At 41.4% G+C, this 12,718-nt stretch overlaps 1 protein-coding gene across 1 annotated transcript in view; it reads right to left on the bottom strand.

Moving 5' to 3' along the window:
- The window catches only part of SCP2 (sterol carrier protein 2), a 28,758-nt gene that overhangs the window by 2,441 nt on the left and 13,599 nt on the right, over positions 1 to 12,718 (bottom strand). The window contains exons 11-14 of the mRNA XM_081010445.1: positions 11,095 to 11,202; positions 6,870 to 7,023; positions 3,537 to 3,630; positions 1,066 to 1,195 (exon numbers count right to left, since the gene is read on the bottom strand). Of these exons, the coding sequence (XP_080866571.1) occupies positions 1,066 to 1,195; positions 3,537 to 3,630; positions 6,870 to 7,023; positions 11,095 to 11,202 (486 nt within the window). The remainder of the gene's footprint in view (positions 1 to 1,065; positions 1,196 to 3,536; positions 3,631 to 6,869; positions 7,024 to 11,094; positions 11,203 to 12,718) is intronic.

The raw sequence follows: 12,718 nt of genomic DNA, 5'->3' as shown, positions 1-12,718 counted from the left end.
CACTCCCCTGCAGACACCTGTGTATCCTGAAAAACTGCTCTGAAAAGCCCTGACGTCCTGCTTGTGAGCTTTTCATGGGCACCTGGTTGGCCACGGTGGAAAACTCAACCGGCTTTGGTCTTACTAAGCCTCTGTAGGATCTCAGTCTCACCTGTGAACAGAAGGAGCTTGCTGAAGGGACACTCTGGGTCTAAACCATTACATTGTTATAGGTTCTGGGTGCCAGAGTTTGTGAGTGCAAGTCACCCGTAACTCTTGGGTTCAGAAAGTTAGAATTAATCAAGGTTTGACTGAATGATGGTTGGAGCTTCTTGGAATCCAAGGCTGCAGCAATGGGAGGAACAGGACTCCTTTGGCATGTGAAAGTGCTGTTTTCCCACAATCTAGACTAAGTTGTATATATGTGTAAATAAACCATATAGCATAAAGACCAAAGGGAAAATGGGCCCTGGGGTAAGTGCCTGGAACCCCCTGAAATCTCACCCTGCTGTGGAGATAGGAGTGTCAATATCAGTTTCATCTGCAGCAGTAACCAGAACGCACTTCAAACCTTTTCATTACTAGTTTAACAGCAGTATCATCCACAGGATTCCATGATTGCAAAATGGGATTAATTTCCTAGTTAAGTGTACATAGGAATGCAGCCTTACTGGCATTTAATAGAACAGGCAGACCTTGTTCTTGCGGCTCTTTAACCACATGTATTGCATAAACATTTATGGATTGCAGAGAGTTCTTTGAACAGATGCTATCTTGCCAATGTCATTTTCGAGCAATGCAACTGATCCATGTCCAAAGGCAAATCGCCATTTATCTTCGCCTGATAAATGGGGCCCAATCCAAAGTCCAATGAAAAAAAAATGCAGTACATATTTCTTTCCCTACAGCAGTACTGGCTCTTTTCAAATGATTATTTTTGCACAATTAATATACAGTTGTTACTCACGTGCCACCCTTTAATTAAACATGTTCCTATTTTGCAACCAAACCTACAGTACTTAAAGTAGTATTACCTTACATTGCAATAAAATATTAATATTTTGTGGTGGCAAAAGCAGTACTGACCTGAGTCGAAATCCACACAGCCTTTACCATTTTTCACATCAACTACCCAAGTTGCTTCTTTACCTCCAGGGCCCTCTTTTACTTTGAAGGCAAATATACCACCAATTTTCTTGACATACTGTTCCCCTTCCTGCAATCAGCATGAAACAATAATATATCACAGACGAAAGACTAACAGCATTTTCAACTTACAGAATGCATCAAGTATTTCCACACCATGCTAAATGTTTGCATGCTTGGACTGCCCCATGTGCTCTTTTATGGTCTGAAGGCCCAGAAGGACTTTAGTTTCTGTGTCCTTGAACTGCAGCCTAGTCGTCCCCCCATCGCATGCTGTACCACGGAAGCCTCCTGAAAAGCCTTGTTTCAGAGATGCTGTTAGCCCCACCTCCCCCTCAAAATCAAAAGCTCAGCAGGGAATGCAGACGGACAGTGCAACCCCCTGCAGATTTTGGGTGCAGTGGTAGGCAAAATGGTGCCCTCCAGATGGTGTCGGACTACAACACCCATCAGCCCCGGACAGCATGGCCAATAGTCAAAGATTATCACATTTGCAGTCCTGTGGAACATCTGGAAAGCACCACATGGGTTCCTATTCCTAGACTAGGAAGCAAGCCCCATGGAACGTAATAGGATTTAGCTCTGAGGCAACATGTGAAGCATCATTTGGTCATCTGGATTATGACTTCTATGCTAAACTTGAAACCACTCAGGTAGCAATTTATTTTGCTTAATTTCCCAACTCCAGATTTCACGCTCAGGCAAGAATAAGGCTAAATCAATGACGGCAGAGAATGCAAGCGGAGAAAGTTGGTTTAGAACCCTCCTTCTTCGTTACAGGTTTTCGATATGCAGAGCGATGGCGTAAGCAATGTATACAAGCTCTACCAAGTGCCAAGATTGAAAAACAGCATTACACACACTGCTTATTGAGTGTTTTCCCCTCCTTCTATTATTGGAAAAATCGCAGGCTTTCCCAGTATTTGAATTCTAAGCCTAGGAAAATCCATGTAATCTTTCCCCCAAGCTGTTCATATCAGATTGCTGGCATACCCCAGATAAATTGGAAAATTAACTAGGGAAACACTGACACATGCCAGCAACTTGAGGCCAGTGTTTTAAAGCATTTTTTAATGCAAAGTGGCGCTTTAAATGTTGGGCTTCTCTTACAAAACCAGTGGAAATTAAGTATAGGAGAAATTAAGCGCAGGGGTCTCTTAATACTTGTTTTCTTTTAAATGCTATGGGGGGAGGGGAGTTCCGAGGTTGAACAAAAAGCATAGCAACCAAACACTCTGAATTAAGTTTGAATTGCTGCTGACATGCTGAGGCTGCAATCCAAACCCCCTTTGCCCCAGGGGAGAGGCTGAGCCAGCCCGAGATCTGCTGGATCCTCATTTGCCCCACTGCCGTCATCACGTGATGGTACCAGACGCATTCATGGCACCAGCTTTAAGGCTGGTAGGATTTGTCTGCCCTTCCACCCTGGCTGGTGTAAGCAACTGAGCTACGGATGCAGAAGCGACTCCACCATTATATAAAGCTGCTGCCTCGGGACTGGAATTCTAACTAGAGTTGTTTGAGAAATCTAACTTAGAGAACCCACGAGAAACTTCACTACCATCTGCAAAGCAACCATTTGCTAGGGCCAGTTCATAATGGACAAAATACCTGACATAGCATTTTGCAAGCTTAATCTCTGGGGGGAAAGTACAATAGGGATAATAGATAAGAATGTGAAGAATGGTTTTATGTAAACGCATAATGCCTGCCAGAGGACACAGCTTACCCCCAACTCTTGTGCATGGTGGAGTCTGCCTTTCATATAGCCTGTAGGAAGATGGGGAGCTGGATCCAGCAGCTATGCAACCATGTCAAATACTTCTCATGGCAGCAGGATGTGCATATGCAAAATAGGAGGGATTCTTTGTAGATGCTGTGTGTGTGTGTGTGTGTGTGTGTGTGTGTGAAGAAGTTGCCTCCAGAGGTAGGGCCCCTCCCATGGCAAAAGTTGAATTCTCCACATATAACCCAATTCCCATACCTCCTGAACTTATACTTTCAAAATTGATTAGTGACAATTCCACAAAGGGTTATTTTAGTATGATGCCTGCTATTGCACAAGTTGCAACAGCTGAATTTTTTTTAAAATGCTGTAAAGTTCAAGTTGTACGTCAGAGGCCTCAGTCAGCTATTATCTAACTAAATACAAAATCACTATGTTGTCGTCTTAGGACAGAATTGTGCCCTGCTTTGGATAACCTTTTTTGTGGGTAAGGGGGCAAGGAATCATTGGAAATAAAAATGTTCAACTTGACTATTAATTTGACTTCTAACCGGAACAATAATTGGCAAACAAGTTTGTTTCAAGGAAAGTAATTGTTTGCATGTTTTACCGTTAATCCTTTGCCAAAACATGAACTGCAACTTTGCAAAATTATTCCATAAACATGTTTTGTTACTTTACATACCTCTTGAAGTTTCTTTTCAATTTCTTTGAAGACAAAATCTGCCTTAAACCCATCCACAGCTGCCCTGGTGGGAATAGCTTGGATTTGCCTATTCCTGAAATGGGAGAAAGTCACACAAAGATTTGTTAAGCTTACCTGAGTGACTGTAGCACAAACCCCAAAGTGTATTTTGTGTACCCATGTGTAAGCATGGGAATGTCATCTCTTTCAATTATTTCAAATTGAAGAACCATAGATGTCTCTGTGATATGGTGGCTAGACAATTAATATGATCCAAGAAGTGTAGTAAGGGGGTAACCATGACTCCACTTTTATTTCTCAGAGTATTGCCCACATGCAAACAAATAAGGGTCACATCATCAAATTCTGCTGGGGTTTTTGAAATCCCTCCAGAATCCCACAGGGGGGAAAAGGACATTAAAAGAAACTGAACTTCTATCATCCTTGTAATTCAGAAGGATGGAGAGATATTTCTCTAGTGCTTGCCCTTGCACTCACTAGAAACACAGGTGAGAGAGGCATTTTGCATATTCCTTTCACCCTAATACGAGTATTTTGCTTTTTTGGAGAAAAAAATAATATACCAATATTGGGTGTGGGGACACACAATTCTGTCTGTTCACACCACATAAGCGAAATCCAATTTTCTATACTGATTAGACTAATTACTAGAGGTAAACAATCTCAGCATAGTAACTTTAACAGTAAACAGTAATTATGGCAAGTGTACAATGAAACTCTGGAACAAAGTCACCTCTCACCTAATTACCCGCTATTAACTCCCAGCTTCAGTTGCATAACCAAGCTGCATAATCAGGGAAGATCTGACAACATGATTTTGCAATTAGATAGCCAGAGGCAGCTACAATACAAGCAAAATCTAACTGGTTTTATCTTCTGAAAAAGCACTTGATTTAGATGTCTGAAATTCACATTTGGCAAATCACCATCTCTGAGCCTCATCTTCCTCAGTGGATTCTGTGATGAGAAAATGCAATCTATCCTAAACCCTTGGGAAATATATCAAGAACTTAGGATAGATTGCATTATATATGTTGGGAAAGAATCTAAATGCATCAAATGTTTAAAGGTTCATTTTACTAGTTCAGCATGAGAAACACCATATATTGTGCTACGATGAAGAGACTTCAGCAATTATATGATCCCAGGACTATTTAAAATCCAGAACATTACGCGTGGAGATAGTGGCCTCAAAACATAAAAGCAGTCATGATAGATCAGGCTAATGGCCCGAACCTGTTCTCTCAGTGGCCAAAAAGAGGACTATGGGAAGCCTGAAAACAGGACCTTACTGCAACAGCATTCTCCACAACTGTGAATCTTAGCAACAGGTATTCAAATGCATGCTACCTTTGACAGTGGAAGAACATAGCCTTAGCTACTATAAATTTGTCCTCCTCCTCTTTTAAACCCATCCAAGTCTGTGAGCATCATTATATGTGTAGGTCAACCTTTTTTTCATCATACCTTTCAAGGAAATATCCTGGCACTATGCTACATCTTTGGGTTTCAAGTCCCAACTTATAACTGCTCCCCAGCCATTCTTTTAACCCTTCCATGCTTGCTTTTATGGTAGACCTTGGTAGCTGATTGCCCAGACTGTGGAATACCTTAGATGGTCAAGTGTCGTTTTAAAATTAAAAATTTCCTGTTGTAGTAAGGAGATTTCTCGTAGATTTGTTTATTTGCCGCAAACCCTCATTTTGGAATGTTTTTATCTGCTAAGCTTGGTTCCATTTCCAAGCTGTTTTATTTATTTTAAGGAATTGTTTTTGTTTTTAATTGTTGTTAAGGTGGGAAATGCAAATGTATTAGAAGGGTGGAGTGAAAGTTTTCTAAACAAACAAATTATAGGGCATCAAAAGAACTGATTTTGTATCGTAGGCCAGTTCTTATTCGGGCAGCCTGCTATGAACTATAGAGCAGCCAAGCCTATAGTCCAGCATGCCTTTCAACATTTGTGCCATAAAAGAGAAGCATTTGTGAATCAATAAAGAGAATTATTAGCATAGATTCCAGCACTAACATTTCAGATGGCTGAAGAGCAAGTTCCTCTGCTCTAAAATGCAAAGTAGCAAAGCACTTCTGTGGAACGAAAGCCTACAAATCCAGTGTTATGAGTATTGTTAAACCCAGTTTTGAAAGCGAGAGATCTATAGATGAAAATGGAGACCAGACTGCATGCATGAATGTGCATGTGAGTGTGCAGACGTGTGTACAAAGGTGCAAATGTGAGTCCTTAGGAGAGGCCAGCTGAAGATTGGCAATTACTCCCACACTTAAGGGCTTTCCAACCCTGAAACAGCCAAACCCAAACAGCCTCCGCTCAAAGAAACCTTTCATTAATTTGATAGCAATCAATCAGTGTTTCTTACTCTTGCTCATATGAATCAAACGTCTCTAAAGAAGTTTATCTTCTAGCGTGGGTGGCTCTCACTTGACTTGAAAAACATTTCCAAGAGCCCACTGAATCTCCACAAAACCCAAATTGGAATACAGGAGGAGGAAAATCCAGGTTGCAGTGTAAAAGTACACGACAAACACCTGTGACTTGCTTCACTATCGGCACAAAAATCTACAAAAGAATTTATGAAGATTAGGTATATTTCCTGCAATCTAATTTTAATGGCTTTTAATGTGGAACCTTTAGGATGTTATTTGAATCTTCTCAGCAGCCAAATAAAATAGAAACCCACAGGCAGTGAACTGTGAGTAATTTGCAAGTCAATTTCCTTACTATGTATGCAGAAGTATTGAGACATATTTTTTTTAAAAAAGCACGCAGAGTTTATAGCCCTCATCTCCAATGCCTGTTTTTAGTTTTCTAAATCGTTTTGAAACTGCCAATTCTGCACATTCCTTTAACTGTTGTTTACTTTTAAGTTTTTGTTTTCTTGTTTCAACATGGAACCAGACTTCAGAGAACATGATTAAGACACAGCAATTCTATCCATAACCAAAACCACAATTAAAGTTTCCAGTGGCTGAAGAAACCAGAGTAGCTAGCCCTAAAAAAATAAAATGCTGAGCCACAGATTTGTATTTACAAGCAATATCCTGCCTGCTATAAAGAAACAAAAAAGGACCCCCAACTTTCTCCTTGTTTAATTAATTTGGTATTAAAGCAGAACACATATGCAGAAATAAGCCACTAAGACCATGCAACAGGACATGGGATTTCAAACTATTTAGTTCTGTATGGCAGTTGTCTGGATAAGATTCTATATTCAAAGTAAATGAGATAAGCTGAGTAAGATTACACATAATAGGTCTGGAAAAGAGGGTGCACACACACAAAAATTAAAAGCTCACCTTGCAGCCTCAGGAAAGCCCATTCTGTACAGAGTTATGACCACAGCACCTCCAAGGCCTAAGTTATGCTGCAAAGCAACCTTTGCACAGGGAACCTGCCTCTTTCCGGCTTCTCCTCTTAGCTGCCAGCAGAGTTCAGCACACTGAGCCAGACCTAATGCATCAAATGCAGAGAATGTAGATCAAGCTGTATTATAAGAGCATCATGCTGTTTCATTACGCCCAACCAAGAGGAAGCAAAAGGAAGTGGGTCAAATGTTTGAGCAATCAGAACGAATCCTTTATGCTTAAAAGATACATTAAAACAACAGCTATTAACACGAGCCTTTAAACAGTAAATGTTTCAATATATACCGAGTGGCTGGGAAACAAAATGCCGTCCCAAATTTCATGTGAGGCTGGATCGTAGTATATTTTTCCTGTTTATTAAAATATTGGAGCTCAAGGCCAAGTCTGTACATGTTTATTCAGAAGTAAGCTCATTTTGTTCAATGAGCTTCACACCTAGCTTAAATGTGCATCAGACAGTAGTCTTTAAAAATGCTCCAAACAAGTTTTTAGTAACTTCAAAATTTTAAGATAGATGCCTCTTCTTGCCACATATTTCAGAACAGCTTATTTCAGACACACAACCACAAAAGAAAGCATAATAAAAATCACCACCACCACCAGTGAAAAAACAGACTCTGAATAAAGCCTCTAAATGTTTTCCTCAGAAATCAAGCCTTCTGACTCACAGCACGCTTCGAGTTGAGGTATTCTTTAGAAAGCATTTTTCATGACACTGAGGCAACTCTAGTGAATATAACCTAGCTAATACATTGTTTTCCTAAGACGTCCTATCAGTCTCCTTAGGTTGGATTCTTAAACAAATTAATCCAAAGCTTGTAGTCCTCAAGATATATAGTTGAATGGCAACTTCCACTACCTCTGAGCACTGGCTACCCTGGAATCTGGCATGCTCAGCTGGGTCACCACAGTTTAGCCACCCTTGCTGCAAACAATAGATCTGCCACTTAACTTCAGCTGTGATCACATTTCAGCTATTTAGGGGTAAATGAAACTTGGCAATGAGATGTGGTGGTCCTAAATCCTATTCTGCATCACAGCGCCTCCTCAATTTCCACTGCGATCCATTAGAGAGTCAAGGCTACGCCAATGTCAGTCCAGAGCTTTTCAAGTTCACCTTGCAGGATGTAAGACAGTCACCTCTCCCAAGACACATGAGGAAATAAAATAGCTGCCTTCCAAGAACCACCCATAGAGTCAGAATGCAATTATTAGAACACCCAAAGCAAGTCTGCCTTCTCATAGTAGCTCACAAACTAGGCCATCGCTTCTTGAAGACATCCAGCTCTATTCCTGGCCAGGATGTGATCTCTTTCAGGACATCAGGAATAGGAAACCTGTGGCCCTCCAGATGTTAGTGGACTTCAACTCCCATGAGAGTTGGGATCCAACAACATCTAGAGGTTCACAGTTCCCCACCTTCAACTACACAAGTGGAGGGTATCTACTATAAAGACTAGAAACCAATCCATAATGACAAAGCAGACAAGATGCTACTGTGTGCTGTACATCCCATCTCTCAGGGGGGAGCCCTTAGCTCTCAGGATGTTGCCAACAGACTAGCTCAAGGAGGTGGAGGAACATCACCTCCTGCACATATACGAAGCACTAAAAAAGCTGTGGAGTGACAAAGTTTCTATAGCATAGGAGATTGCATCAGTCTGACCAAAGAGTGATCTCCCTCCAAGATCAATGCTGAAGTCAGCCCAAACAATCATGCAACTTCTGTCAAACCCTTGTTTGCACAGAACTGCAGGGCTGAAGTCCAACTTTCTGCACACCAGCAGAATCCTTGACACCCTTAACACTCTAGCCCTCAATGTTCAGATTACAAGGAGGCCCAGTAAGGAAGCACAGAAAAAATTCTTCCATGCCAGAGATCATAACGAAGCTAACAAACTAGTTCAAATGTATGGTTCAATATTTTAAAGGGCTGATAAATTAACTGATAAATTCCTGCCACCACTTTTGAAAGAACAGATAGTAAATTAGAGGGCCACATTGCTTATTGAGGAGGTAGACAGCAATCTACTATAGCACAAGAGTCCAAAGAATCCATGTCCAAATTTAAGTTATTGTAGTAATGGCAAAATGTGACATTTCTACTTTAGACCTTTCTACAACTTCCTATTAAATTTTAAGAACTTGGCTTTCTTAAAAAAAAGTTTCCAGTATTATTTTTACAATATTTATTATCACTGTTTAAGGTTGTTAGTCACTTTACACCACTGTCTCAAAGTAACTTACAAATAATAGAAAAATATGCAATATATGAAAAACAAGTTAATTAAAAGCAAAGCACAGTAATCAGGCCATAGCAACAACCCTTCTATCTCAGGTCTAACCACAAGAGACAGCCCTCAAAAGAATGAATATATACCCCACCAACCGCTGTAAAGATAAACAAAATACTCAAATGCCTGGGGAAAGAGAAACATCTTTGCCTGTGGCCAAAAGGATATCAGTGTTGGTGCCTGGTGAGCCACCCTGAGGAACAGCGTTCCACAGGGCTCATGGCTGCAAAAATAGGCCAAAAATAGGTGGAAGAAATGATAAACAATCTAAGTTAAATTGCCAGGAGTCCCAAGTCTTGAAAGTTTTTCCAAAACAAAATCAAATCATATCTTACAGCAATCTTTAAACCAGGATTAACTCTAGAATAAGCACAACTTTATCCATCCATGATGTCCATGAATAGGGTGTATAGGATGGAAACTGGAGAAACATCAGCATTGTGCTGAAACTCATGCAAAAAGTCACAAATTATCTGCAATGTTTCAGTTCATTCTGAGTTCCTGTTATGGGCTGTGCTTTACTAATAAACCAGCTGTGGACTTCTCAGTCAGTGTAGACAATACTGAACTAGTTGGGCCACTGTCTGATTTTTTCCCTGAAACAAGGGCAGCTTAAATCTGCTAAAAAGCATCACATTTTTGATGAAGAGTTTGCAAGAGCTTCAAAATGCAAAAATTTTGGCAAGCAGATCAGTTTCTGTTTAGGATGAAAACATCAAACACGGATGTGTGAAAAATTTTTCCCACTGCTATTCCATGGGTGGACTTGTGACAGAAAGAGACATTTCTCAGTGACACTCAGCTAGGATTAATGCTAATGTATGAAGGGACGCGGGTGGCGCAGTGGGTTAAACCACAGAGCCTAGGGCTTGCCGATCAGAAGGTCGGCGATTCAAATCCCCAAGGTGGGGTGAGCTCCCGTTGCTCGGTCCCTGCTCCTGCCAACCTAGCAGTTTGAAAGCACGTCAAAGTGCAAGTAGATAAATAGGTGGGAAGGTAAATGGCGTTTCCATGCACTGCTCTGGTTCGCCAGAAGTGGCTTAGTCATGCTGGCCACATGACCCAGAAGCTGTACGCCGGCTCCCTTGGCCAATAAAGCGAGATGAGCGCCACAACCCCAGAGCCGTCTGCGACTGGACCTACTGGTCAGCGGTCCCTTTACCTTTACCTTTTATGAAGTGTTAAAGCATGGAACAAAGCTGAATAATTCAGAAGCCTGTGCAGCACTCCCAGTCCAAGGGAGGTCATCTGGTCCAAAAGTTGCCAGGGCAAGACACTCAACCTGCCTCCCCCTAGCCTACTAGAAGCAGATGCCCGTGAAGCAGGAGAGTGGAAAACAAAGGTTGGTATTCAATTATTGCCTTTCATCAGTGCAAGGATTTCCATTTCTGCAGGGGACTTCCTTGCCCTCAATGTGTGCCCCTCTGCAAATCTGCTTCAGATGGTTGGGGATGAGAGGGAAAGAATACTCCATTAGAGAAGCAGAAATCATTGCATTGATGGAATTTTCACTTAGCATTATGTTGGACTCCACCCAAATAAGGATTTACCGGCCCTGTGCTTTAAGAGTGCAGTTTGATCCATGCCTACTCACAAGTGAAATCCCACTGGGATTTACTCCCAGGTTACAGAATATAGGACTGTAGTTCAGGAGTACCTGGAGACTATGGCAGGCGACAAAGTCTCTGCAATTCAGCCTTGTCAAAATGGCAGATCAGCAAATCCAGTAGTTACTAGCAACTGTTCTAAATCAAATAAAAGGTGGCCTAATAAAAACCTCGCTCAAAGTAACACACAAACATGTTTCCCATATGCAAATACTAAAAGCACTAGATAAAAAGATTACCGGTACATTGAGTTACCTGTGGCACCCAGTGGGTGTCCTTTTGAAATCAAGCCGCCACTTGGATTTATGACCCATTTCCCACCATAGGTATTGTCTCCTCGGTCAATCAGCTCACCAGCTCCTCCTAAAAGAGAGAGAGACAGGACAGATTAATAATACGTGCATCTTAAATTAAATCCCCTAGGTACACATAGATGTTATCTAGTTGAAAGGATTATAAGACTCGCCCTATTCATCAGTATAAGTTGTTGAGCTCCTCTCTTAGCATAAGCATCTGGCACTGAACTGGATGGGCCACTGGTCTGATCCAGCAGGCTCATTTTATGTTCTTACATAAACTTGTCCAACACACATGATCAGATGTCAAGCCACACTTCAATTCACTGTTCTAATGCAACTTATGTTTTTGTTTTTGGGGGTTTTTTTGCGTTAAGAAAAATCCTGGAAGGCACAAAGGTTTGCATTAAGTTCAATAAATCTGACACTCTTGCAGTTAATACAATGTAATAGTGGGGAGATGAGAGGACTTCATTAGGCACTATGGCATAATGGCTTTAATTTGAAGCATATAGCCTGTGATCCTGCCACCGAGTTTTTCTTGGAAATAAACCTTCCAGCAAAAAATATTTCTGAGAAATGTTACAGCTAAGCCTATGGAAGCCTTTCTGAGAAGCAGAAGCTTTGGGAAAGTTCTCAACCCTTTGCCTGCCTGTCACAATTAAAAACCCTGCAGGGAGAAAACTGGGACGGAGGAGCAAGAGGCAGGAAAAAGGTTAAGCATCCCTTCAGTCCAAACTGGCTCTGCTCCAGGTGATCCACTCCCAAAGCAGCTTTGTGCTGGGGAAAACAATCACAAGGCATTTGTCAAGGATGCAGAACTGAGGGACTTTGGCTGGGATTAGCATTGCCTATACAAGATGCCACATCATCAACAACCTACGCAAAACACAGAGAACAAAGTGACATGTGCACTGAACGAAGTGCCATTTCTCAACAATTCCCAGACACTGAAAGGACCAAACTGACATACTCCACAGAATGCAGGGAGAAAGGATTAATGGCTGGCAGAGGATTACAAAGCCAACCATTTTAAGATAACTCGCCATCAACATAGGAAAAAGGAGTGTTTATATACTGATAAGTATAGAAAATATCTGAGCCATACGGGATGCTAACACCCCAACTTAAAGGGGAGGGGGAACCACTGATGAGTCACTGACTAAAAGATACTTGAAGTTTTGCTAAGAAAAATAGATGCAGATCATGCTTATGTAGCCTTTTCTGTTGGCTTCCAAGTGTTCTCCTTTATTATGACCACGTACCCCCCTAGTGGCATGAAGAGGAATAACATTCATAATTGTTTTTCGGTAAACAATAAGGGATTACAGTGGTACCTCAGGTTACATACGCTTCAGGTTACATACGCTTCAGGTTACACACTCCGCTAACCCAGAAATAGTGCTTCAGGTTAAGAACTTTGCTTCAGGATGAGAACAGAAATCATGCTCTGGCGGTGCGGCGGCAGCGGGAGGTCCCATTAGCTAAAGTGGTGCTTCAGGTTAAGAACAGTTTCAGGTTAAGTACGGACCTCTGGAACGAATTAAGTACTTAACCCGAGGTACCACTGTATTGACCATAGA

This window comes from Podarcis pityusensis (assembly GCF_964106645.2).
Source record: "Podarcis pityusensis genome assembly, chromosome: 6".
NCBI lineage: Eukaryota > Metazoa > Chordata > Lepidosauria > Squamata > Lacertidae > Podarcis > Podarcis pityusensis.
Note: the sequence above shows the minus strand (reverse complement) of the source record. Positions and strands in the feature narration are given on the sequence as shown.